The sequence below is a fragment of the Accipiter gentilis genome, chromosome 1 (assembly GCF_929443795.1).
Source record: "Accipiter gentilis chromosome 1, bAccGen1.1, whole genome shotgun sequence".
In the NCBI taxonomy this organism is placed as follows: Eukaryota; Metazoa; Chordata; class Aves; order Accipitriformes; family Accipitridae; genus Astur; species Astur gentilis.
The window spans coordinates 25,789,463-25,816,567 of NC_064880.1; the positions used below are offsets into that span (position 1 = coordinate 25,789,463).

Sequence of the window (27,105 nt, forward strand, 5' to 3'; positions counted from 1 at the left end):
AGCTCTGTTACATTTCATGAGCCTTGTCACAAGTACAAGCCTTCATGTTGGCACATTTTAAAAATAACCAGTGAGTAAGTTCCTGTTCTCATTTCTATAAAAACTCCCCTACTGATGATAAAAACTGGTTAATAATTTAACAAAGTAATCTGAGTGTTCTAAAAGCGGCACAGAGCTGTTTATATTTTAAAAAAGTGCTTAGTTATAGGAGATTAATCTGCAAGAGAGGACTATTATTTAATAAAGAAAACACTTCCAAAATCATTTGTATAGGCTTGTAACATCACCTACCTATGGGTAACTATAGGCTATTTGTTCCTCATCTTGCCTGCCCTCATGTTTAGAGAATAGCTCTACTGAGAAAAGGCTGGCTACTTACAGACTAAAATATTACTCCACAGGAGGTTAATGCAGTTTGGGCCATATAATCAAGATCTAAACTCCACCACTTCATCCAGGCCCCAATAAAGTCATAAGAAAAGTCAGACCCCTGCAATACAGTTTATTGATCTGAAAACAGGAAAGAATTGGAGGGTTTGCGTTTCTTTTGTGGATTCTGTAAGGTTGCTTATCCCCATATTAACAAGGATCTCCATTTATGTCGAATGCTGGGTTTTTTGATACTGGTTTCAGGTTACCTCGGGCCTGATCCTCCTAAATATCTAGCAAAGACTTGGACCAGCATCCAGGCCATTCAAACCTCTAAAAGTTAGTCAGTGTGCATCTTGGTTTGAAACTGAAGAAGGTCAAAACTAGTGAACATGTTTAAGATGTTTCTCTGGAGCGTCTTACCTCACTTTTCCAACCTTTAAAACAAGCATAATACCAGTTTATTATTAAGAGATATTTCCAAGAATAACAACTAATCAGAAATTATGGAAAACGGAAAAAATAAATATGTGTTTTCTTTATTTGGTTAGTGCATCCCCACATCCTTCACATTTCACCTTGCAGGTAAAGGTATAAAAATATTTTGAAATGTTTTACAACTGATATCTATATTGCAAAACTTTAATAATTTGACAGAGTTATTTTTGGTTTGTTTAATATATTATATTTATTCTTCAGACAAGTTAAATTTTATAACCAAATCTATGAATATGGAATACTGAGCTTCTGGATAGCTGAAAGCGAAGCCTGAAAGAAAAATTACAGTTCCAAGGCATTTTCTAATTTGGTTTATAAATAGATGGCTTTGACATACCACTCACAAAAACAAAGCTATACTTAGCTTGCCTGAGGCAGCTGCGCAGCTGGGAGAGGAACGTGCACTGGCAGCCTAGCTGTGCGGTCGCCCGTGTTGTGGTACATGCTATCAAAACACCAGTTAAGACCACAGGAGGAATTAGCATTTTGGCTCAAGGCAGAGTGATAGGAAGTGGATTTGATTTTATGTTATCCGACATGTAAGCCACTGAAGAAAAGCAAGCTAAATAGATTCTTAATTGGAAGCAGCAGGTAAGAAACTCTATTGCAACTAACCTTCTTGGGTGTTTTGGTACAAGGCAGGTAGACTCACGTGAAAATTATTGTTTCTTGTAGTTATAATGCTTTTTCACTATTGATAACCGTATAGCAAAATAATTCCTACATTTAAGTCAAATGAACAGCACAAATATCCTCCGAGTGTGACTAGTGGAATGGATACCCCGCAGAATGGCACATCCTGTGTGGGGCCTGAGCCAGGCTCACGTCTGCCACTCGAGGTTTCTGCATTGACACCAGCTGATTTCAGCCCAACCACTCAGATGAATATTCTGCTATACCTGCAGCATTCTGGCTCTGAATCAGCACAAAACGTTAAAGATTTCAGTTGAATCTCAGAAGTAGGTCCCCTTGAACTGACAGAAGCTTGCCAGTTTTCTCAGATGATTTGGGCTCTAATTTACTGGATTCATGCCCTATTGCCCTCCCTTGAGTGGAGCAGATGTAGCAATTCTAAAGTTTATTTTGTATTTATTAAATTAATGTACTCAAACTGCAAAATTAAGATCCACATCCAAACTTTCCAAAATCTGAGTTACTTCAACGTAATGATTTGTTTCAGGTCCATCTTTCAATGAAACACTTTCTAGCTGACAAATAAACCCAGTGCATGCACAAATATGAGTGGATAATACCTTGGTATCACACAGTGAATGCCATAAAGGCCTTTCATGCTATATGCAACATTTTTTTTAACCAAGAACAGTGTTTCCTGCCCCTTTACTTAATACTTCTTCCAACATTAATTTTCAGCATAGTAGACATGTATTTTGCAATCACAAGAGAAAAATTCTATGTGCATTAAGAGACATAATACCAAGAGGCTGAAAAAGAGCAGGTATCCTCCTACACCCTGCTTACAAAATGATCTCTAGGCATCTGAGATGCTACGTGACCTTCACTTACATCAAGTGCATTAAACATTTCCTTTAAATAAAAATAAAACCCACCACAACCTTTCCTCACAGAAGCATCCACACTTAGCATAAAAATACCGTCAGAATTAATCATTTCGAAACAAAATTTTCCTTCCTTGAAAGTACAAACCTGAGCCTGTGATATAAGTGATAGTCCTCTTCACTTCTAAGTGTTAGAAACATGAAAATTAAAGTTAAAAACAAGAGTCAACTTGTGCTTGAATTTCACCACTCGGTCCTTTCAAATCCATTTGTAGCCTGAGCATTTTGACTGTCAAGACATTAATAAAAGTCCAATGTAGCTCTTTAAAACAGTGCTGAAGCGAAAGAAAGGAGAAAAAAAAAACCAAACCAAACCAAAAAACCCCAAAACCCCATACCCATCACAACTTAAATACTTTACATAAAATTTCCAGAGGAGTCTGAATGACTTGCAAACTCATGTCTTCCCCCCCCCCCCGACCCCCTTCAGATGTAATTCAATAATTTAGTAAGGTTCATACAAACTGATGACAATGGAGCACAGATTCACAAATCCCCTTTTGGCAAATGTTAATTCTTTCCCTGTATAAACTTGAGGGAAATGAGTACATTTACAAAGAAAAAATACAGCACCACCATCCTATCCAAGATGGACTAGGAGAAAGAACTTAAGCTGATGGTTGAGACATGCTGCAGTATTCAAACAAAAAGAAAACGAAAACAAAATGTCATCTTAAAGATAAACCTAAGTATAAAATGCGGGACAAACAATGCAAGCTTCCACATTGGGAATGTTTGTAACTTCAGCCCTCTGATACAAATTTATCAAGTTTTTGTTCATAGCAATTTAGAAGAGATGGCAATGGCAAAATGCACTAAACTGTCTAACAGTACTGGTTTAGCTGTTCTATAACATTTTTAATCTACATACATATGTTTTACAGAGTAGACAGGACTGATGCTTAAGAAAGGAGATAAAGTATAAAAATCCCACTTAATCCAGCCTGGGTTTTTGCACAATGCCACTAGCCTGCTTTGGAGAAAGCAGTGGCAGCACAAGTCAGCAAAGGAGGACTGTTTCAACTCCTGCTCCCTCAGCCCTCCTCATCAAAAGCTATTTAACCTAATTATCAGCAGGGGGAAACCAAACACAAGCTCCTTAGAAACACAGGCAAGAGAAACCATAGAAAAGAAACAAGCAAAACCAATAAATAAAAAAATCACAGCCCAAATAAGCCACAGCAAATTACCCCGAATAATCCATTTGTAAAATATTTATTAAATCAAATTAATACTAAGCCAATTAGAACAAAATATTGGACACAAAGTAAACCAATACGAAAGTCTCAAACAATAGCAAATGGAGCTAAAAGCAAACAGGAAAAAAAGCCATGAAAAGAACATGCACAAGACCCGTATAGACTTGTAACAAATTTATAATCATAGCAAACAACTATGAAGTTTTAGATATACAGTCAGTAAACCCACGTAACTTGAAATATGCCAAAGAAAACCAAGGAAAAAATCTTCCATTGGAAAAAATCCCCACAAACCTTAACTCCTGTGGGGTAAAAAGAAGGGAGGGTTAAGCTTTAGGAAGTTGGTTTATAGGACTCATTTTGCCTCAGAAGCCGGTAAACTACATGAAAACCAAAGCCCACGCAGGTCCTCACTGCTACGACTGCATGTCACAGCCACCTTCTCCTTTGTGGGCTGGGCTCCCCACTTGAAGAAAATCTCCTGGCAGAGCTGGGCAAGGGTTTCAGTGCCAGCTATTCCCCACGGGCACCACAGACCGTGCCAGCGCACCAGGGGACGTACAGCACAAGCAGCGGTCCAGCTGCCGGCAGGCAAACGGGCTCTTCTCGGTGGACCACAGTGAAAGGACAAGAGGTACCGAGCACCAGCTGAAATACAGGGAACTCCGTTTAAACACAGAGATAGATATCTATCTGTGAGAGGTGGTCAGATGCTCGAACTGGCTGCCCAGAGAGGCTGTGGAGTGTCCACGCTTGCAGATACTCAAAATCCCATGGAATGTGGCCCTGAGCAGCCCGCTCCAGCTGAGCCCGCTGTGAGCGGGAGGTGGGACTAAATGGTTTCCAGAGGTGCCTGCCACCCTCAGCCCTTGCTGCAGTTCTCTGAGCTTGGAGGAGACACAAGGTGTCAACACAAGGCTTGCCAAAATAGAACTGTGAGGTTTTCGTTGTTTCCCCACATGTGCACTACAATGCCAGCCTCTTGTGGGAAAAACTGGTTGAAAATGGACTTCAACCCATTTTTTTCTGTGAATGAAAAAAATCTCGGTTTTCCAACATACTCTAGAGTTAAATGAAATAAAGGAAATTAGTTGGCCCGCTGGCTGCACTAGGGAGCTTGAAAATAACGTAGTAGGCAATAAAACAAGATCCAAGGATTAGAGACAGGCAGGTGTGAATGCTTGGCTCCCCTTTACAGCTTCCATGAAAAAGCAGAGGTGTCTATGAAGGCATAGGCAATAGCTACATAATTACATAAAACTATATTCATTATACAGCCAAATGACACTCATCACACCCTACTCTGAGAAAATAAAGATGGAGAACTCTGCATTGCAGATGAATTCTTATTTTAAAATGGAGGAGTGTGAGGGAGAAAAAAAGAATTTGCTAAGCATAGAAAAACTGAAGAGTCTCTGTAAAGTTGGAAATAAAAATATGTAAAACAGTTTCATTAATGTGTTCTCTTTTAAGCTCTAAAAAAACAAAAAAAATTGTGCTTACCAATGCATTTCACAAAACACTAATGTCTAAAATAAGAGAATATAGAAGATAGTTCTTGATAATATTGAACAGTTGAGTTCTTTACAGCCACAAAAAGTGCTGTATGAACATTAACTAACTGTGGTAGGTGAAAATATGCTGACTTTGACTCCAGCATCATCCTGACCCCAGATTCAATCAAAACTATCATGTGTTGGCAATAACTCAGGAAATGAGAATTTGCTAGAACAGACTGGAAAATTAAAGCATTTGACACATTTGGAAATCTGTAAAATATCTGTTACCAAAAAGTCAGTATGTTTATTTTTAATTGTATGCAGATTGAATCTAACACCATTAAAATGAAAAGCACAAGTGTTTCCATCATCATTTGGGCAACTGATTGATTAGTCATCATTAGATCAGAATTTTAACAGAGCTCCTTTCAATGTATGGAGAAATCTGCTGGTAGCCACACACTGCCTTACAACTTTTCTCTTTAGCCTTCAAAAAGAAGCACGTGCACAACCTTTTTTATAATAATTTTTCCCCTCTTAGCAGTAGCTGAAAGGATCAAAACAAGCAGCAGTAAAGAGAAATATTATCCATGTATTAAGCAAATAAAAGTAACATACCAGAAGAAAGAATGATGGAATCTGAGCTGAACCACCACAGGAAATAGATGGTTTTTGACAACTGTTTGCAAAGGTTCAGACGAAACGGAGATAAATACCAAAAAAAGAACAAAAACTGAATATTCATTGGTCTAGTTCCAATCCATACTACATCTTTAAGTCTTACTCCTTACTTCTACCTCCCTCTACATCTTAAAACTTTAGCGTAATAAAAAGCAAGTCATGCACATGCATTGCATCACCAAGGGATGCAACATGTATACTAAGGACTACATCGACCCTCCTCACTCTTAATTCTTACAACACAATCTCCAGGTCAGCAGAGTGTCTATGCTCTCTGCATGAGCTAGCAAGGGTATATTTTGATTCTGCAACTTCTTTGTACAATATTAAATGACTAAGTAAGCTATAACCAACACTTAGTTGCACCAGGGCCAACATTAACGCAGTATGACACAGCAAATAGAAAAAGCTGGCCAGCTTTAATACACTGAAGTACATTTTCATTTGAGGATGCAAGAGACAGAAAAACCTGTTTACGAATGCTAATATTTGGGAAGAACTGTTTTTCAGTTTTCCTTAAGGAAAGAATACTGACAAAGAAAAAGCCTAGGTTTAGAATTGCTGACACTGTTAAATCACGTAAGCTGTAATAATGATCTGTGTTCATACATTTCATCAAAAACTCTTCTGGAATTCAAGAGAATCACTGTGACTTCCAGGACCACAGAAACACAATAATTTTGTGCATGAAACCACTAATCACTCCAATGAATCCAAAGCCAACTAAACCCAAGCTATTAATTTCATCATAGTTCTCAAATAGTCCAGCTTGAACTGGACCTCCATTGTACTTGACACTCTATAAGCATATCATTAATTGCTTTTATTTCCCATGAAAGATGCAGTCACCAGACTTAAAATTTGGTTACGGTATCATGTCTGTAACTCCAGGTTTAGATGGTTGAACAAGATGTCTTTCCTGAATTATTATTTGACAGTACAGTAGTAACTTCATTCAGCCAGCTGCATAATGCATGGCTATCTTCAAGTATGGGTTGAAAACTGCAAAGCATGTCCTGAAATTTTATGATATATTGAAGCCTCAGGAAACAACATGCCTATGCCTTTCAGCCATTTATTGATCCAACGTGACACATCTGTGTGCATTGCTCCTGCAAAAGATCATGCTGGTTTAAACAGGCACTGTTACAAACAGCAAATGACTACTAAATTTAAAAAACAAGGTATTCTAGACAGGGTCCTATATTGTTCACTCTTAAAAGGATTTTTGCACACAGCTTTGAAGACAGTTCTGCATGCATTGTAAGATCATGATCAGGACTGTTTTGGTCTGATTAGAGAAGCCAATCCATTTTATGTAAGTAGAAAGTGACTTAACACTATGATACTTCCAGCTCCTGCCCTCATTTATCAAGTGCACATTCTGAAAAAACTGTTCATGAGTAAGTTCTGCAGGGATCAGGCTTGCCATGGGTTGGTGCTTCTTGGTTTCCTACTGCCAAAATGCAGTTAGACACCTCAAATACATCTGATGCTTTTTCAATGAAATCCTAGGATGTCATTGCTTCAGTTGCCACAGGATGGGATGAATCTTGGCTTCACTGAAGTCAACAGAAGACTTCACTGGGTCAAGATATCATACAGTTGTGAACAGCGGTTTAAGTGATGACTGGCCTTCTTCAGAGTAGCTTATTCCATAGCATTCTATGGTGTTCTTTCCACAACAAATTATAGCAAATAGTTTCAAGTTAAATTCCACTTCAAGAATAAAGAAACTACAAAAATGCAAATTCAGTCTTTATTTTATTAAAACAAGATTTTTTTTTCTGCTGACGGAATGAATAAGCTCATAACTGGAAAACATAAGCAAACAAGGAACAAAACCTTTGCTTCTGGGCATGCTCAGACCTATGCTACTACAAAGTTTTCTGAAAAAAATTATCAGCAATGCTGTGATTCATAGCAGATATATCATTAAAGACAAAAATTCTGAAATTTTAATTGCATTAGCAAGTGAGATACATTTTACTTTTCTTATCTGTCCCCAAAACATCAACAGTTGAAACACTGTTCTATTTCCAGAATAAGTGTGAATTCAGATTACTCCATTCTCAGGCAGAGTTACTCTAGGGGAAAGAGAAAGGAAAACAGCTAAAGAAATCAAGAATCATCATCCCACTCCCATTTTGCACTACTCGGTGAAGTAAGCAGAATCCCAAGCACAGGAGCACATATGCCACCTTGTCCTCTGCACTTCAGATCAGGACACCATCAGTTTCTGTTACCTGTCACTGATTTACTTCCAAACAGAATATCCTGTCCTGTAATTTAGCTCTTCACAACATTAAAAAAAACCATCCAAATGCATGACCGAGGAAAAACATGGAAACAATAAATCTGAAATTAAATGAGCTGAAGATACAAAGAAAGAACATCCAGCAATAGCACTGGACAAGTTTGGTAATATCACTGTATTCTTACAAACTCACATTGCGTCAAATGACCATGGACAATAGAGACAGAGAAGCAGATAAAAAATTACAGCACCAAGCAAGAGTTTTGCAAAATACATGACCAATTACGAGAACATGAAAACCACAAAAACACATATTCTCATTTGGGCACAAATTTAGCATGAAACTTAAATACACCTTCAGATTAAGTCATAGTCTCATTATAAATACAACTAAATACCTCATTTTATCCAAGTCTCAGAGAGAACTTTCATACTACAATTAAAAGAAATGGATGCAAACTTGTCAGAAAGAACTATAAAGCAAAAGATTGTATGAGAAAAGGAACTGAAGAAGTGCTAGGTGCAAGCTTCAAACATCTAATGTCTTGGGGACTTGCTATTCTATGCTTGGTTAGCACCAGGCACAGTATGAGTCTGGGTCACACTCAAGGTTCACAATACAAGTGAATAATAGCAATCAAGCTGCTTAGAATGAGATTGTTTTAAAAGGTTGAATGAGTACTTTGAGGGAGGAGAGACTTAAAATTATGAACTGTATAAAAAACGTAAGTATGAACTTGCAGGAGGTCGAAATCACATATGCATAGAAGAAGAAACAGTAACGTTTTTCTCAACTACTATAAAATATCCTGTACCTATCTGCTGCAAATTAAATTAAAAAAGCATTACTTTATTCCTCTTTAATCCAGTTATCTTTTCTTGCTTCTCTAGATTAAGACATGCAAACATACTGAACCATCTTTGTCCACTAATGTTAAAAACCAAAAAACCAAATACACCCCCCCAACCCCAACCAACCCTCCCATCAATTTCAGTGAGAAAGTATTTCAGCTCTGAAGTTTTCCATTGGTGGAGAATTCACAATCACGTTTCAAAAGTTTCAGCCACGCTGCTAATGAAACAACATGCTATTAAAAAATGGCAGCAGAATCTGTATCATTTATCTAATAGGGAAGTGTTTGACTAATTCCTCAAGACCCCAGAAAACTTCTCTTTTCTCCTTCATGCACGTGATATTGAGCATCTCTGCATTTTTTTTATGTTTTGCACATATCTTCATCAAGTCTCTTTCCAAAGCAGTTTCTACATTTACTTCTCATATCACAGTCTCTCCTTTTTTCTACTAGTCATTGAGCATGCACAGAAGTTTCTAAACAGTCAGAAGTGAGGCACAGAATAACATCCAAGCTTACAGCAAATCTTATTTTGACAGTCAACCACAGAAATGTTTCCAGACTTGTAACCCAAGTCTTATTTTTTATAAAAATTGTTACATTTCATACTTTTTTGGTTGTTTTGGTTTTAAGGAAAATATATAGTTACTTACAATTTTATTTAAATATAATACATTTTTCTTTTTAAAAAACCCAACCCTGACAAGGGGGCCTACTATTTACAAGAAAAAACCCAAACAAACATTACAGACTAAAAATATTAGTCATTCTATAGTCCTCAAGATATTTTTACTACTCAAGATTTCCAGGAAAAGTTGTGTGCTGGAGGAACACAAGCTTGCAATGAACAAGTATGGAGAACAGTATTTTTGGCTGTAAACAAATATGCACTAGTGATCTTAAAGTACAATGTGCATTAAGCCTTATTCACACACAAAACAATTAATGCTCTTCATGTGTACAATACTGTGAAAAATAAGATGGAAGAAGTCAGATAGGAAAACATTCTTGTATCATAAAAATATGTTAGAATGGGACTTCTCTATAGAGTTAATTTAAAGCTTTGCTTTAAAACACACTTTATTTAAAAATCTTCTTTTGATTTATCTAAAAATTACCCTTCTATAAAAACCATGCCTTTAAAACTTTGCTTTAAAAAATCATTTTTATATTAGACAAAATACTAAATTATACAGGCACAATTAGTTAAGAGAACTATAAGAACACATATTATAACCCTTCATTTTCCAGTGACTTGCAATATGGTCATAAGGTTCTGTGTCTACTGACAATCATAGGAAATACATCCACAGAAATCAACTTTTATTTAAAAAATAAAATAAATTAAAAAATAAATCAAAAATCTGTCAGACCATTTTTTACTTGTAAAGAAACTTAGTTTCCAGCTGGCTTAAGTACATGTACATCTTTTCTTTATCCTGGGAAATACACACAAACATTAAGAAAATCCCCCAAATATTTTTTGAACAAGTGGTTTATGATGAGACCTTTTATATTTCCTTCAGATACTGTATATTAAATTAAAACATTTCAAAGTCCACCTTTATCTCAACCCAAACCAGTGACCCTTGACACTTCAGAAAATGAATCAAGAATTATTTTGGTTTTTTTTCAGGGGAAAACACACGGATATTATGCTCAATGGCAGAGAGAGCAGGGCCTCTCTTTTCTATGTTTTTCTTGTGTTCTGAAAGATGCATTGTACCACTATAGAATTTACAAAGACCTTTAAAGTAAGACAGATTATATAACATACCAAATTGCAGATTTACAAACCAGAGCCCTGATTGTGATGATGTTTAACTATATGCTTAACTTAATACAAATGAACAATTAATCTTGGATTTTAAAGCATAGAAACACCTGCAAGACTGGGGTTTATATCTCCTAAACACATTAAATAAGCTGTCATCATAACTATTAAAAAAAAAGAAAAAACTAAACCGGTCTTTTGCCATAAAATCACAGTAGTTAGAGCATGAGTGGCCAAACATGAATCACTATGGAACATAATTTTAATTCAACTAAATATTTTAAAAGAGATATTTAAATATCTGTTGAAACCGATATTTGAACTCTAATACATTTAGATGGATGCTACTTAAGGTTTATTTAAATATTTTACTGAAAGTTTAAAAAGAAAGTTTCAACTATAGTATGTAAAAATGTAACCGATAGTACACCCAATTAAAAATCAAAAAGCACAGAAACTCCCAATTTAAGGTTGAAATTCTAGAACAACTCACTGCCTTTTGTTTGTATTATAAGTTTTTCATCCCCCCACTAAGGAACGTGAAATTCAACTATAAACTTGATCAATAAGCTATTTAAAAAGAAAAATAAACAAACAAGCAAAACCCACCCCAAACCCTAAGCCTATATTTCTTTTGGAATTTGAGATTTCACTTTAGCCACCAGCATTTGAACAGTGCCCTAGAGAGACATACTTCCTTACCAGCATGGTCCGTTATTGCTTGACGAGAGCCCACAGTGACTTTTTGTCCAAAATAACTGCTTTGGACATGGTTTCAGGAAAAAAAGTCGATATAAAAACATGTACAATTATATTTCATTTCAAGAAAGCACTGAATTGATCTGAATTGTATCATACTGTATTAATTTTAATGCCACTCCATAGGCAAGTATATATTACGTGTTGAAGGAGGTGTGCATATACACAAACATGAACTACGTACACAGCCCAGATTAATGTATCTTCATTTAATTTCTAGCATAACAACCGAGTCATTTTTTGCACTTTAGAATTATGTGGAAAAAAATGAGAATAGGCACAATTAATTACTACAATTTCTAGTGCACTATTACGCACTGATAAAACCATAAAAACAATATGATACTATTCAAGCTCATTTTTCTAATGTACAGGTGAAGTCTAGTAAATAGGATTCTAAGTGCTTTTTAACTCAAATGCACAACTTCTGCAGCTTTACACAGTAGAACAGTGCAATACATTATGTCCCCATATTCCAGGAACAAGAGCTGAGTTTACAGTTGTATTTGTTTCACATTAGACTGGCTTTACACTCTGCAATTCTAGCACTTCAACTGCTTCATCTATGACCTCCTTTTGTTCACTTTCCTCTTCCTCAATCTTTCCCAGGTGCTGGCCATTTAAAAAAAAAAAAGTTCTTTTGGTAGCTAGCTCTCACCTGGTAGAACAAGACAGTTTCTAAGTAAGGGTACAGCAGAAATTCTTCAAGAGGGTCGGTTCACAGTGCTAGGGTGACCCCTATCTCCACTTACTTCCCAGTTCCTGACTTTGGAGGAAGCTCACTCTGGCTTCTTGGGAAAAGATTCCGATGTGACTTTCTGCCTCTTTTCAGGAATCCCTGTGACAACTGTTGAGTTCAGAAAGGTCCTTTTTGGTTTCCTCCTCACCTTTAGTTTTTTAGCATCAGACTTTTCTTTCTTACGGTGCTTTCCCACTGTAGTTTTCTTTGTCTGGCACCTGTGGATGGAGAAAGCAGATTTCTGGGCACGAGGACGAAGTTTCCTTCTCATCCCTTCTTTTTGCTGTTTTTTAGCTCTGGAAGTTTGTTTGCCTGCAGTTACTCTGTTTCCTCTCCTCCCAACAGTACATCTGACAGACATAGGTCCTGCAGCCTTTCTGGAAAAAACTGGTTCTTTATTAGTGCTTTCTTTTCTCTTCCATATTGCCTTTGGATTCTCTCTCTCTAACCGCTCACTCCTGATAGAGGTCAGAGGGGTTTTGGTAACTCTACTGTTAAATGGAGTTAATCTAACATCTCCTTCTACCACAGACTGGTGAGAGCTCAAAGGTGAAATGATCAGGTGTTTTGAGTTCTCAGAGTGACCAGATACCCAACAATCTGTTCTTTCTGTGGAAACAGAAGATCCATCTGCCTTTTGGCTTGAGGCTGCGTCATTCCCTTTACCTGGATCTGGCAGGAAAGATGCTGAAGATGAACTATAGAAGTCTGACCAATTCATTGACTTTGATGGTGTGCTTTCTCTCTGTGCATCAGCTAGTTTCCTCATGTTTGCATCAAAGCTGAGACTTCTGAAAAGCTGTCGAACGTGGGAGGGCTTTTTGGCTTTTTCTCCAACTGTACTCTTTGGAGGCATTTTCAAAATTCGATTTGTTAGTGGGTCATAATACTTAAAAGAACACTGTTTGTATTTATACCTTACAGAATCCTTGCTATCTGTGGAGTTACAATTTTTCCTCATTTTGGGAATATCTATAGGTTTACCTTTACACTGTTTTATCTCTGGGCACGAAAGTACATACACCACTGTCTTGGGCTGTACAGGACTCATAATCTTCCTATAGGACTCAGGAAGTTTAAGGGCACATAGTCTAGTTTTCATGTTTGGAGTTTTTTCATTCTCCGGCCACACGATGCTTGCTTTCTGATCAGCTACATCAGATTCCCTTCTAGACATTTTTCTTTTTGCTACAGGGTAGTTCAATAGACTTGTTTGGGTGCCATGGCTGACTTTAACCACCTGGCATCTTGAAGCCAGGCGCCATGTCCTTTTCCTAGGCATTTTAAGAATTTGTGGGTTGCATAGTGTATCTGAGGCTAAAGATAGGTTACCAAAATCAGAGCCACCACTTAAGGCATCATTAAATTCTGGCAATGCTTTAACTGATGCACTTTCTGTTCTATTACCCTCAACGATATTGTTCTTTTTTTCATCCTTCTGCTTTTTTTTCTTCATTCTCTTTCCTGTACAGTTGGCTGTGGATTCACTGTCAAAGTAGCAGCGAAAACGACCTTCCCTGAAATCACGCACAAGTTTTTCAATTTTTATATCATCTTCATACATTATTTGAGACCAAGTCTTTCCCACAAAAGAAGGAGGCACATGAGGCAGAGCAGGAAGAACCGGTTCTTCAGTATGAGCTACAACATCCTGTTTCACTGCTTTTGTTTTCTCTACTGACTCACTTTTTAAAACAGAAGAGAGCTGTGTTCCATAGTCTTTATCCTGCAAACTTACTTGGACCTCTTTTAGGACTTCTATACCTTTTATAGCTGCCTTGGGTAAGTCTGTTCCTGCCTGAATAGGTACATCACAGTCAAAACTCATTTCAGAACCCTCTAAATGAGTATGGTCCAGAAGTGATGAAAAAGTTAAACAGGGATTATTCTCTTCTTTGAAATGAGTTTCTTCAGATGTAGTTCCATGGCAGTATTTCAAAATAACATCTTCAATAGTTTCATCCACTGAACTTACATCACCTCTGTTTGTCTTCACATTTTTGCATCTTGCTAGTTGTGGGGATGTCCCAAGATCTAGGGAGCTGCTGATACCCACAGTATCCCTGAGATGGAAATCAGACACTAAAGTTTCATCCTGAGTTCGTAAACCACCTCGTTTTGAGAGAGATTGACCTGAGGTAATACATAAAGAATTGCTGTGTCTGCACATAGGTTTCTGATGAGAAACTGAAGGGCATTTTGGGTGAACCAGTGCTGGAGCAGGATTCAAGCATGGCTTCAATAACACATCACTATTGCATACCTCCATTCCTGTTTTATCACATCCACTATGCGGAATCAGATTTGATGCTGCCGAATTCCTAACATTTTTTCCTGGTTTAGGATTAACAGAAGAACTATGGATTAAAGCACTGACAGAAAAACGCTGAGGTACAGGGTTCACAGCTATAAACTGGCCTTCATGGCTATGATTTGCAATGTGTGCATCTTTCGGGGTATTGCTTTTCTCATTGCTACAAATGCCTGTAGACTGCTGGGATATTCTTACAACATGTTCCTGCCTTCTTTCTTGTTTTTGAATAAATGCTTGTGTTACCAAAGTTTTCTTTGTGCCCTCATCAGACAGGCATGGAGCAGAAGAGCGTATTTCACCAATGGACTCCTGATCTTGGCTGGAAATCTCCTGTCTGTCTCTGTTCCTCTTTTTCTCCATCTCTTCTGGGGACAGGCAAGCAATCCTAGCAGCCTCTGGAGTGACAGGGAGTGGCATGTCATCATAGCTTGGTCTAAAGCAGAAGGAAAAAAACCCACCTTATATAGATACTTGAAAAATCTCAAGCATATTTACAACAATAGTGTCTCTTAAAAAAAAAAAAAAAAAAAAAAAAAAAAAAAAAAAAAAAGAGTAATTACCTAGAGTGCATCACACCTAATGGACAAACTCAAGTTACTAGCTTTGCTACTTTAGCAGAGATACTCCATTTTTAAAAAGAGCAGAGGGGGATGGGGGAACGTTCCACAAAGCTTTAAGATAACAATTTGGGCATTAGTCAGTTACCCTCTTCATGCAACCACCCATTAAGAATGGCCAAACACACATTACAATCCTTTTATAAATAGAGCAAAGCAAGAAAAAGTAAAGATATTTCCTTTGTTTGAAGCTGTGAGCTTATAAAGAGGTTATTTCACTGGTAAAACTATCACTAATTAATACTAAGCTTTTGTAGAGAAATAGAACATTAAAATATGGCACAGTGTAAAAATACTATTGAGTATAAATGCCCCTTTCGCTACAAAACATGGCTGCCTGATAGAAACTCTGCACATGTTGCCAAGGAATTCCGTACTTACTGTATCTCACAGACATACCACAGCTTCTGGCTCACTTCTATAAGAAGCCAAGTTATGATTGTTCAGCCTCACTGTGACAGCAGCAGATTTTTATATATTCTGTAACTGGCAGTTCTGTCTTTAGGACTGCCTGAAATACAAGTGTTTATGTCTTGCAGAATTAACAGAACAGACAGATATGGACTAATTTCTCTTACACAACACAGGAATCAACAAGGCTTCAATGTGTAACAGCTGAGCAAATCCAATGAAAATAATTTTTTTAAAAAGTAAATATAACTGAAGAGAGAATATTATGTTTCATTTGAAAGTTATAACCAGACCTTGTGAGACCCAAATGGATGCTTCCTTTAATACAACACGGCAGACAGTCATGCACCTCTTATGGTGCATTCACCTGCTAACAGAAGTATGTGAATAAATGTTATTGTAATTTCCTTGGTTATAAACATTCAGCTTCCACATTTATTGAAAGTTAAAAATCAATCAACATGTGCAGAAGTCCTTGAAGTACTCAGAGATTAGTTATTAATAAAGCCAGCTGATATCAAGCAAACATGTAGTAAGTACTTCTAACTAGCTACTTCACACTGAAAAAACAATTACAAGAGAACTTATCTGAATATAGCTATGTCTCAGCCTTTTACTGAGAGATGACAGATAAAAGAAGAATTCTCAGCCTGGAAGAACTGTTTTATACTTGAAAAAAATTATAGGTTTGGCCAATTTAAAAAAAAAAAAAAAAAAAAAAATTAAAACTATCATTTGAGCTCTACAGAGTTAACAAGACTTAGTCCAGAAAAGCTTACCTCATAAGGATCACCCCCAAACCAAACAAACAATACTCCCCACCCCCCCAATAACTCATACTTGAAAGCATCTACTTTAAACCTCAGGAGAGGGCTCAGTAATAGGGCTCATGATCCACCATTAGATTTTGTTTTCCCTCTCTCTCTTTCTCTCCGAGCCACTAGCAATTAAGAAAACAGTTATCCAGCCAGCCACATATTCATTTCATCACCATTTAATCTCCACATTTTCCTTAGCTTGCTTATAAGCCTTATACAAGAACATGCCAAAAGCTGGGCTTTTGAGAGGTGGTATGATAGATGCAACATGACAGATGGTACCAAGACAGATGATTCTCCTGTATTGAAAAGGTCTGTTACCCTGTCAAAGAAGGAAATTAGGATGGCCTGATGTGATTTTTCTTAACTAAATCAGCAGTAACCATTCCTCATCACTTCATTGTCTTCTAGATTCTTATGAAGAGTTTGGTTATTCAGTTCTCAGGGAAACACTGTAATGCAAGCAAAGAAGTCTATAAGCAGATCCTCTCTCTGCCCCTACTGATAACTGACTATCGCTACATTTGTTTTTTCTCAGTCCTTCTAAAACATCACACATTATCTGTGGCCTCTCAAAAATAATTACTAACAGCTCCCAGACTGCCTCACAGAGTACTAAGTATCATGAGTGCTGAAAACCCTATTTACTGAGGTCATATGAGAAGAACGAGAGTCACTAACAGTCATAAACAAACCAAATTTTTTTATGCAAAATAGCATGGAAATGAAAGTTATCAGAAGACCAAGACCTACAAGGTATTTCACAGTGCAAGGACTGAAGCACTCTCCATCAAACAAAAAAAAGCCTTCCAGGTAAACACAAGGGCAGTCATATGAACATCCTGTAGATCAACATCTCCTCCAATCACTGCAACAAGTAACAGAAATCACACTGGCTACATAAAAAGTGATAAAGCACTGCATGCTCTTCATAATGAAGCAACTTATATTTTACTTTGGCTATTACCATATTATCCTTCATTCACTAAAGTGATGTATACATCAAATATTGACTGCCAATACTTGATCTGAACTAATGGTGCAAGTTGTATTAACACACACCCAAAAAAAGATGTTTGTTATTACAGACTCACTACCTGTGGTTCCACAGGTAAAGTCGAGTCCAGGTTTTTCATGAGTCCAAATGCTGAAAAATTCATGTTGCAAAATTTTACCTTTGTTTATTTTCCAGAGGCTAGAATATAAAGGCCACCATGCCTATCTAACTTGTTATAATTTTACACAGTGTTCAAAAGCATGTACAAGACATGCACATGTTCCCCTATCTGTAAAAACGGCGTGTGGGGAGACTGTGTGTGTGTGTAGGAGTGAAGTATGTGTGAATGCATATACCCTTACAAATTGTAATAATATGCAATTTAAGTGAAAGTTAGGGAACTAAAGTAGTAGCTGTCATGGCTCATGCATACCAGAAGCAGGAATCTTGCAGAGAAGACACGGCTGTCTTGGTCAAAGGAAACAATATAACAAGAAATGACATAATTGAGATGCCAAATTATATTTTACCTCCTTATTGTAAAGGAAGTTTAACTGATACCTGCCACAGAGCTTAGCTTTATTCCTGGCAATGTATACGGAATACAATCACAGGCTGAATGTTTGAAGAAAAAAATGCTACAACAAAACTTTTCTGTTATAAATAGTTACAGTTGCAGAAGACCATAAAGTCGTAAATACATTGCTAATGTTTAAAAACATAATGAAGTTTATAGGTGGCAACGCAAAAGTTTCATAGCGACTAAAAGCTCTTAGAGCTGTAGCTGGCAAGTTAGCTCAAGTAACAACAATTAAAATAGAATAAAATAGCTGGAAGACTATAAGAGCTAGTCACCATCAAGGTTTCTCAAAAGGAAAAGTTGCATCTCACTAATTTCTGGACCATGTGTTAGGCAGTGATAAAGGAGCAGATAAAGAAAAGATTTACTACTTTGATATGCAAAAGGCTTTCATTAAGGTCCCTGGGAGTCTACTAAAAAGCTAACTAATAATTGGGGGAGGAAAAAAAAACCCAGCAAATACTCCTCCCTGCTCAACATGCATTGTTTTAAAAGAAAATAAATAAAATTTTGTGAAACAACCTGCAATATTCCTTGTGTACTCCAAAAATATAACATCTTCCTCAAAAGCATATAATCTTTTGGAATACAGTGGAATTCTGGTTATCCAAAAAAGGGATAGAATTCATCAGAGTACAGATAAGGGTTACAGGATTGACTTAGCAAAAGGAGAAACCTCATATAATGTAACATAAAAAAAGAGGATAATTTCTATTATCATATGAATGCAATGTAATCAAATACATCAGATGATCAAACAATGCCTGTCAGCTGAACTGCTGTGCCTTACTGCTACATGCATTCTTGGTCCACCTAAGCTCTGAGATAAAGCACCTTTGTTCAAACTTCAAAATCTTACAGATCAGAATTAGACCTAAAAAGAAGGCCAAAGGCAGTAGAAGTAATCTTTTAACTTTCTCACTTCAGAGTTCTTCCACCTCTGTGTGAAAAACCTGGCATCTGGATACTGCTGGAAGACTGAATATAGGACTAAATGGATTTTGGTATGGATAAACTATAGCAAATTCCTAGGCTTCTAGTTCACTTAACCTATATACAATTTTTTAAAATTACTTATAAGCATATGTCTCTGGGGTGAAGGGAATAGAACTACAGTTCTGTACAGTTAGGGACTTCTGACAGTTTTGCTACAAATTAACCTCAAAAGCAGAATGAAGATTTACTCTCTTAAATGCTCAATGTTATTTCTTTACATAAAAAACTTCTACACTAAGAGTTTCAAGGAAGGAATGATTTTTTGGTTTGTGGTGGTTTTTTTTTACTGGGGGAGGGGCAGAACACCAATATCCTTTGAAATTCAGTATAAGGCAAAGCTCTGATGAATTTTTTCCTTCTTCCACATCACTACTAGGTATACTGGTTCTGCAAAACAAATCAAGTCTCACAAATATTTCTATCATCCTTTTAAATAACACTCTTAAGATCCCCTGTGTGAAGTCAGCTAAATAGTAAAAACAGGCATTTAAGAACTGAGTGAAACTGTGTATCAATCCAAGTGTTTTACATATGAAAGAAGAGAATCCAATTCTTACCTCAGATGCCAGTTAAGAACATGACTTTTTTTCTGTCATTTTTCAGAGCAGTATCGCAACATAAATCTATTCACACTTTCTTTTCCATCTTTGCTTTTCTTCCTTCAAACTCTGTTTAGATTTGGGATTACTCCTCCCCCTTCTCCCTCCAACTTCATCTAGATTTTCTACATTCTTTTTCTCATTCCATTCCTTCTTCCAACAACTTAGAGGAACATGGGTAGCTTGTTTTTCCTAGTTAGCAGGTTTCGTTGACCAAAGGAATAACCTTGTATTAGCGACACCTCAAGAGAGGGCTTCTTTTCGTTTGAGTGTTGCCTTAAAGTGAATCCTGTATTTTCTCCATGGCAAAAAAATTGTGGATGTTCTTATCTAGAAGGATTAAATTCTTATATTTAAGATGGAAGGATTTATTTATTTATTTATTTATTTGTAGTGATGCATATATGTCCTGGGCTAATTTGTCATAGACATGCCTATTAGCTTGTTCTGTCACATCCCTGATAACATCACTATGACTGCCTTCAGACAAAATACCCTTCCACTTGTTTGTCAGATCTATAGCAGTTGTATATCCGGATACACTGTACTGGGTTCAGACTGGGATTTTTGTCTGCCTTGCAGAACATAACAAACAAGTAATGAGATTTAATTGATTTCCCTTCATCTACAGAGAAAAACTTATCTTATCCCTCTTATCACTCTTAAACATGCACATGATAAATAAAGAAAACATTTTTCAAAATCTGAGCATTAATAAATTGGCCAGTTAATGTAATTCATGTAAGTATTAACTGAATGTGTGAACTGCAAGTATAATGAAAAAATAAACATATAAATATTCACCTGACATTATCCACAAACAACAACAAAAATTACACTCTTTCAAAACATACCATAAAATATACTGCTAAATATAAAGCCCAAAATTATAAAAAAATATCTATAAAGCCCAAATTATAAGAATTTGTAAAAGCATGTCAGACTGTACAGTCTGCTACTATACCCACTGACACATATATTCCTTCTTTTTTCAGGTCTTCACATTTAATTGCTATCAGTAGTGTTGTATCAAATCCTTAAGTAGTGAAACAAAGTTTAAAAGTGCAGAGACAACACAAAAGCAATATACTTGGACAATGTTTATATAAATACACTCCTTTCTACATTGTCTTCAATGTGAAAGTTTCACTTCAAATGGGCAAAATTTACTGCTCAGCAGTGGAACAGAAATAAGAACTCGTAATACATGCATTCTACCAATACATATTTTAAAAAAAAAAGCCAGCTGTATTATACCTGTTGTCATGGTATCTGTGGGGATGATGCTGTAAAACATCTTGCAGGAAACGCTCCATCAAGCTACTGGTACCCATACGATTCCTACAGTAAGTGGTAAAATGTCTGTGCTGGGAGCTGAAAACATGCTGGTGAAAGATAAAACAGATGACTAGTTTAATACTACTGTTAATGCACTGGTCTGTTCCTAAAAATTACTTCCCAGGTTAAACAATACACTGTTGCTATGAAAATATTTAAATGAAAAGAAAAATCTTCAGCCTTTTCTGCTTTCACGGCCTTGATTCAATAAGCTTTTTAAGCATGCTTAGGGAGTCTCAAATAATACTAAAATGTATTGAAATGCCTTTATGAGTTAGAACCTAAATTAGCAGCTCTGACAGCTGTGCACAAGTCTCTTGTAACTAGTACAAACACTCTAAATGTATTATAAATTACTATTAAAATATTCTTGAACTTCATATGAGTAAACACCCTATAATTTACTCATATTAAGGAGAATTTTCATAAGCATAGAAGGTTAAAATATCTTTCTAATTAAAAAAGTCTAAAAAAGACAGGAGACTGGCTGAGTTAAAGAACAGAAAAGAAAATAGTTGATCAAATGTCTTCAGTCTTGATATCTAACATATTAACCCTAATACTTTACAATATATACAGCCACAGATATAAACCTAATGGATACAATGCACAGCAGCGTGCCACTTCAAAAAAGCAGACAGCAGTAGCCATGCCACTCCACCAGCATCTTTTTACGGGCAAGAGATAAGAAGGGTATCTTCTTCTCAGGTGCATACACTGTGCAATTCACAAATTGATTTATTTTTTATTCAGTACTGGGTGTTCAGTGTAGAGACTGATATTTTATAAGCTGACAAAACCTTTTAGTACTCCTTGCTATCTGTTGCTGAATTATGCAGAAGTCTTCTCACCTGTTCCAGATTACTGTAGTGTACATGGCAACAGTTGCAGTATCCTTGTCTATTTTGCACAGTGGATACTCCAGGCTGAGGATGTTCTTGCCCTCTTGTGCGTAAACTGAAAGAAGGTAATATTACCAAGACATGCTGGGCTGTTTAATTCATGTTCTTAACATGGAAATTCTAAATATCTATCTTATTATACAGCTGGAACAAACTTGCAAGATAAACGTTTATATTTCAGAATCATAATGGCAAGTAGGACCACATATTTTAACGTATTCCCAAGCAAATTTCACAAAACAACATTTTTCTTAAATGCAGAACAAAGGATAACAGGTTAAAGGCACAGCTAACACAAACACTAATATCAGCTGGCTGAAATCTGAAGAGACCTGTGTCTCCAGAAAAAGGCAGTCATCTTTTCAGTCTTCCGAAATAAAAAAAAAAAAAAAAAAAAAAAAAATCAAAAAAACCCCCGACCAAAGACAAAGAAATCTTGACACCCACACATTAGTTTTTGGCATTACAATGCACCTTCCCCACAGTTTTTAATAGTACGTGGGTACAAGATAAAAAGGACCTCCATCATACACTTGGATCTATATTGCATCATTGTCATCCATTACACAAGATAATAGGTCATGTTGAAAAACAGATTCTTCCTGTTTTACTTTGTGTAAGCACTAAGCTAGATGCCAGTTAAGTCATCACCTAACTTACCTGCTATTGCTATCCTGTTGTAGAGAGCCTTCAGCACCATGTCTTTCAATTCCTGTGGGAGGGAAACCAAACCAAAAACCAGAATATCAAAGAGATGGAATAGAGTTCTGCCTGCAATTAGTTACTTTTCTTACATTGCATTTGTCAAAACTACTATTTTAAAGGAAGATAATAAGTTTAGTAAATTCCAAGAAAGCATGTAGAGAGAGATCCTTTTGTCCTCAAAACTCCTCTAAAAAATTAATAAAATAAGCTTTACTCTGTCATGGTTGAGGTGAGTGGGAATTTTTCTACTGATTTGTCTGGGATCAAGACTAGGCAATCTACATTTATATTGCTACATTGATGGTCACCGAGATGAAATGTAGCATGTCTTAAACAGCTTATTGCAGGACAAGAAAATTACACCTACATGGAAACTCTGTGGATGATTCAGAAGTCACTTCTTCTATCTAAGTTCCATAGTGAAATTTAGGAAACCAAAGTATGCAAGTAGTAGTAGTTCACTACAAGGTGAACTAGTGCTTCTACAGTTAATTACATTAAAAAAAATAATAACTGCAACAAAAATATCTACTTTAAATTTCTCACCTTGTGCTGAAGAAGCAGAAGCTTCATCAGATGGTTTGATTCTGTCAAACATCTGCAAGTAAAAAAATAACTTAACTGAGAATAAAAAATAAGAAAAACCCACAATAAAGCACATGCTCAAGTTCATCCTTCAGTCCAATCTCCAAGCTGTTCAGAAGCACTATATGGTTTCAGCTATAGACCAAAACTTCACTTAAATGAAGCTGCATTGTAAAAATAAATCTCTGCTTTACTACATTACCCTAGTATTATATTTAAAAATACATATTAGCTTTGATAGAAGGGGCTAATTCCTGATCTAATTAAAGAAGTCAAATACTATACTTATGAATACAGCTTAGACTCTGTTAGGTTATTAACCAATAACATTGTCAAATTTCCTAAGTTGCCTTTACAATAAAGATGAAAGATGTATGCTAATAAAAAACATACAAGACCTAAACCACACAAACTGATTATCCAGGCTGGAAAAGTAATACTTATTGCTCGAAGACCTGCAAACCAATACTGAATCCTACAATTTTTAATTAAAATATGACTGCAGCAACATGGAGTGCCCAAACACAAAGGGCTTCCGCATTTCACACAGTACTTCTACATTATGGAATGCAAGCATAAAATCAGCTTTCTAGTACAAACCTTAGAGGCATCAACCTTCTTCATCCACCAAAGCTGACTCCAGACTAGCAAAACCCAAATGTCGAACAGGAGGCCATTTGCAGTGCAGGATACTTATCTTTTCTCATCCCATCTGGCAACAATGAAGTTAAAGAGCCTTTTAAAATAGAGTTGATAATGCATGTTTTCCATGCCCTAAGGCATGTAAATCTTTCTGTACCACTTTGCAAACACGTCAGTCAATAAAATGGATAAAACTCTTTAAAGTCCACAGTACGTCCTTCTTTTTTATTATGGAAGTTGTTTTGACAGTCTTTCCTACATAAATGCTAACTATACCTTCTGGAATAACTTTGTTCCTTCTTTTTTCCTCACAGTCCCTATGTATCAAATATTGTTGCCATTTTGGATGCTAGCACTCAAAATTAAGTATACTTCTACAATAACAGAAAACAAATTCCTCAATGTTAACCAAATTGAAATGAATCTATTTTGAGCATCTTTCACAAACCTTCTTAGAAAGACAATGTTTCATTTTGCTTGTTACATAAACTAGTTAGAAATTGTATTAATACATTAACTGGAAATTTCACAGTAGGTTAGATGTTCAAATAATTTTATAAATTAATTATTATATACTCAATGAATATACTATTATCACTATTATAGTATAATGTACTATTATCACTAGCATTACAGAAGGAAAACAGAAAGGCCACAATAATTTGCACAATCGCTGTCACCAGCATCACAGTGAAACTATCACATCCTGTCTCAAAACTCAGGACTTAGCAATTCTTAGATCTGCTCTTGGCTTACCATTTATGTAATTGTGAGATGACAAAATTACAGTTTCAAATCAACTACTTCTTCTCCTTTATAAACTGTTTTTACAAGAATCATTCCTTCCCTTCTCCTTTCCTGTTCTCATATATGTAGAAAATATGCTCCTATATGAGGCTACATACCATCAGCTTTGACAGATGCAAGATGTTGTTTGTTTTCTTTAAACTTGCTTTGCTCTTCCTCTGACTATGCACTGCTCATTATAAAATAGCAGTTATGGTCAGAAGGAATATCTTAATACCTCAATTAAAAAAAAAAAACAAAAAAAAAAAACCAAACAAACCCAAAACAAAACCCCAATAAACCATCCAATCAAAACACCAGACTCGTTCTCCTTCCCATAGTGTGTCAATTCATGTAACAGTATTTAAAAAAAAAACACAAAACAAAAACCAACCCAGCTGCTTTTATAAACCTTCTCATCAGGCAACAGAGAAAAGCTTTCTTGACAGATCAACTGATCTCAGTCATCCTGCTCAGTGTCCTCCTATACACAGCTGGGATCCAAAAGAAAGCGAAGGAAAAACCCACAAGACTATCTTTCATGAATGATGCATTATGGAAAATAACTTGTTCCATGTGCTCCACGTCAACTTACCGATTTTTTTTAAGGTCCTGAGATATATATATATATATTCTAAAGACAAAGCTACAGATGTGAGGCAACCGCAGAGGCGGCCACCCCTTTGACATGGCGGCCAGACAGTCAGCAGGGGGCACCGCACCCATTCATCCCCGTCCACTGCCGCAAAACTGAAGCACCTCAATATACAAACACCCAGTCCCGCCTCAGAGACGCCAGTCAGCGGCAACTGCAGTATGTTGCAGGTTAACTACTACAACGGTTCGTTACCTCCTTATTTTAAGGAATAATTTAAATGGTGGTGTGCTACTGAGGGTTCACTCACCTGCAAGTATAATTCTGTAGATTACACCCCCAGGCTGAGACACAGACTCAGGAACATTTAAACCGAGCTAGGAGTGTAGTAACTTTAAACAGGACAGGATTGTGAAAATATCTATACTGAATTACTCCAGCCTGGATCTCCTCGTCACCTTTCTACGGTTCAAAGAGATTCGATGGACCAGATTTTCTCACTGGAGGAGGGGCGTGTTAGGTAAAACCTGTAAAAGCCCAGCTATCACTTGGTAACTGACAGAAAAACATCTCTGAAAGATCTTCCTCTGACACTTAGTTACAAAGCTGACGAGAGAAAAACCTAGTCTCTTTATCTCAGTGTTTTATAAGAACCCTAGTGTACAGGACAAAGAAAAAAATCTGAACTCAAACTACATAGAGCTTGCTTACCATCTGAAGTCAAGCTCAAACCACAGGCTAGCAAAGTAAAGGAAATCTGCTATGTAGATGCCTTATGTTGCCAAAATCTGGGCAGCCTAACTGCAATCCTCACTTTACCAAAACAGGAGCTACAGCTATAAATCCACAAAGAATTTTTCAGATGTCCACGCAAAGCCTGGAACATTCTAGTCTAGTTAAGATACTTCCAACTGTAAATATCTTAAACTGTTGGATTAAAAAAGTAAATTACATCTGTACAAGCTTTAGCATAAATATCTTACCACTGAAAAATCATGTAAATTGTAACAAACATAAAAACAACTGGCTACGTACAGAAATGTTTGTAGTAAATTTCTAACCGGCTACTTTAGCTGTCTCTAACGCCAATGCTTCTTTTCGGTTTTACCGAGTTACTCTATGTACAGCAGCTAAAGGATGAAAAGCCTCAGACAATCCCATTTAACAAGAGAAATCCACAAAGAGGCAACCAAAAGGCACAAAATGTACACATGCACACAAAAAAAGTCAGTGGTGCATTCTCGATAGTATACAGAAGTGCCAAAGGCATCAGAGAAACTCTCCAGACAGTGTCACTCTTGCACTGCAACAGGTAAAATATAAATAAAAGGGGCCAAAAGGCCAGTCAAAACTGCTCCTCCACAAACACCTCAGGAAAACCTCTACTGCCCCTTCACCTGAGAAGGTCTGTGCTTCACCTGAGAAGGTCTGTGCTGGGCAGACAGCGAAAAACAAGGGGGAAAACTCTCCCTCCAACAAAGTTATGTCTTCCAACAGCATTAGCACCAGCAGGGGGGCGGTAACTTACTTCAGGAACTGCTTTTGCCCCACCACCACACACCACCAGCGCTGGCTCCAGCTGCCGTCCCTGCGCCGCCGCCGCCGCGCCGAGAGGTGAGTCCGCGGTTCCCCCCTCGTCGCGCCTCCACGCCCAGCCGCCGCCCGGGGCGGAGCCGCGGACAGCTCCCGGGGCCCGCCGCTAGCCGAGAGGCGCGATGAGCCCGCTCTGTTTTGAGGGAGCGGCGCCACGCACAGCCGAGGCGCCCGCCCCCGCCGAAGAGGCTCCCCGCCGCGGAGGAGGCTGAAGGGAAGCTGGCAGCGCCCGCAAAAGCTTCACCGAGCAGCGCGCGGACCCCGCCCCAACGGCCCCTCCCGCTCCCAGCCGGCCCCCTTCGCCTCGCCTCGCCTCGCCTCGCCCCGGCCCGGTCCGGCCGCGCAGCATTTCCCTCGCTCCCACCGCCCGGCTCCCTCCCCGGGGCCTTCTCACCTCCATCACTTCCCCGCAAGCTCTTCC

At 37.3% G+C, this 27,105-nt stretch overlaps 1 protein-coding gene across 5 annotated transcripts; it reads right to left on the reverse strand.

Annotated features, from left to right (window-relative positions):
* Positions 1–5,991: 5,991 nt before the first annotated feature.
* On the reverse strand, positions 5,992–27,105 carry ZDBF2 (zinc finger DBF-type containing 2). Of its 5 annotated transcripts, none has more exons than XM_049807750.1 (7): positions 27,079–27,105; positions 23,669–23,780; positions 23,030–23,081; positions 22,439–22,490; positions 21,728–21,833; positions 20,796–20,923; positions 5,992–14,953 (listed from the first exon to the last, which is right to left on the reverse strand). In XM_049807750.1, the coding sequence occupies exons 2-7, from the start codon at positions 23,690–23,692 to the stop codon at positions 12,247–12,249; spliced, it is 3,069 nt and encodes a 1,022-aa protein (XP_049663707.1). In that variant the 5' UTR covers positions 23,693–23,780; positions 27,079–27,105; the 3' UTR covers positions 5,992–12,246. The 5 variants fall into 5 exon arrangements, with proteins under 5 accessions (XP_049663707.1, XP_049663698.1, XP_049663723.1 ...); XM_049807741.1 differs by lacking the exon at positions 27,079–27,105 and adding an exon at positions 26,620–26,926; XM_049807766.1 differs by lacking the exons at positions 21,728–21,833; positions 22,439–22,490; positions 23,030–23,081; positions 23,669–23,780; positions 27,079–27,105 and adding exons at positions 16,688–16,818; positions 19,497–19,868 and having other exon boundaries at positions 20,796–20,878.

What these genes read in the sequence shown, in the direction of transcription:
- ZDBF2 (XM_049807750.1), bottom strand. Translation starts at nt 23,692, where the DNA reads ATGAAGAAGGTTGATGCCTCTAAG. An exon ending in AGAAGGTTGATGCCTCTAAG is followed by an intron (nt 23,082 to 23,668) that starts GTTTGTACTAGA and finishes TTTTACTTGCAG; the next exon opens with ATGTTTGACAGAATCAAACC. An exon ending in CAACAGGATAGCAATAGCAG is followed by an intron (nt 21,834 to 22,438) that starts GTAAGTTAGGTG and finishes ACCTTCTTTCAG; the next exon opens with TTTACGCACAAGAGGGCAAG.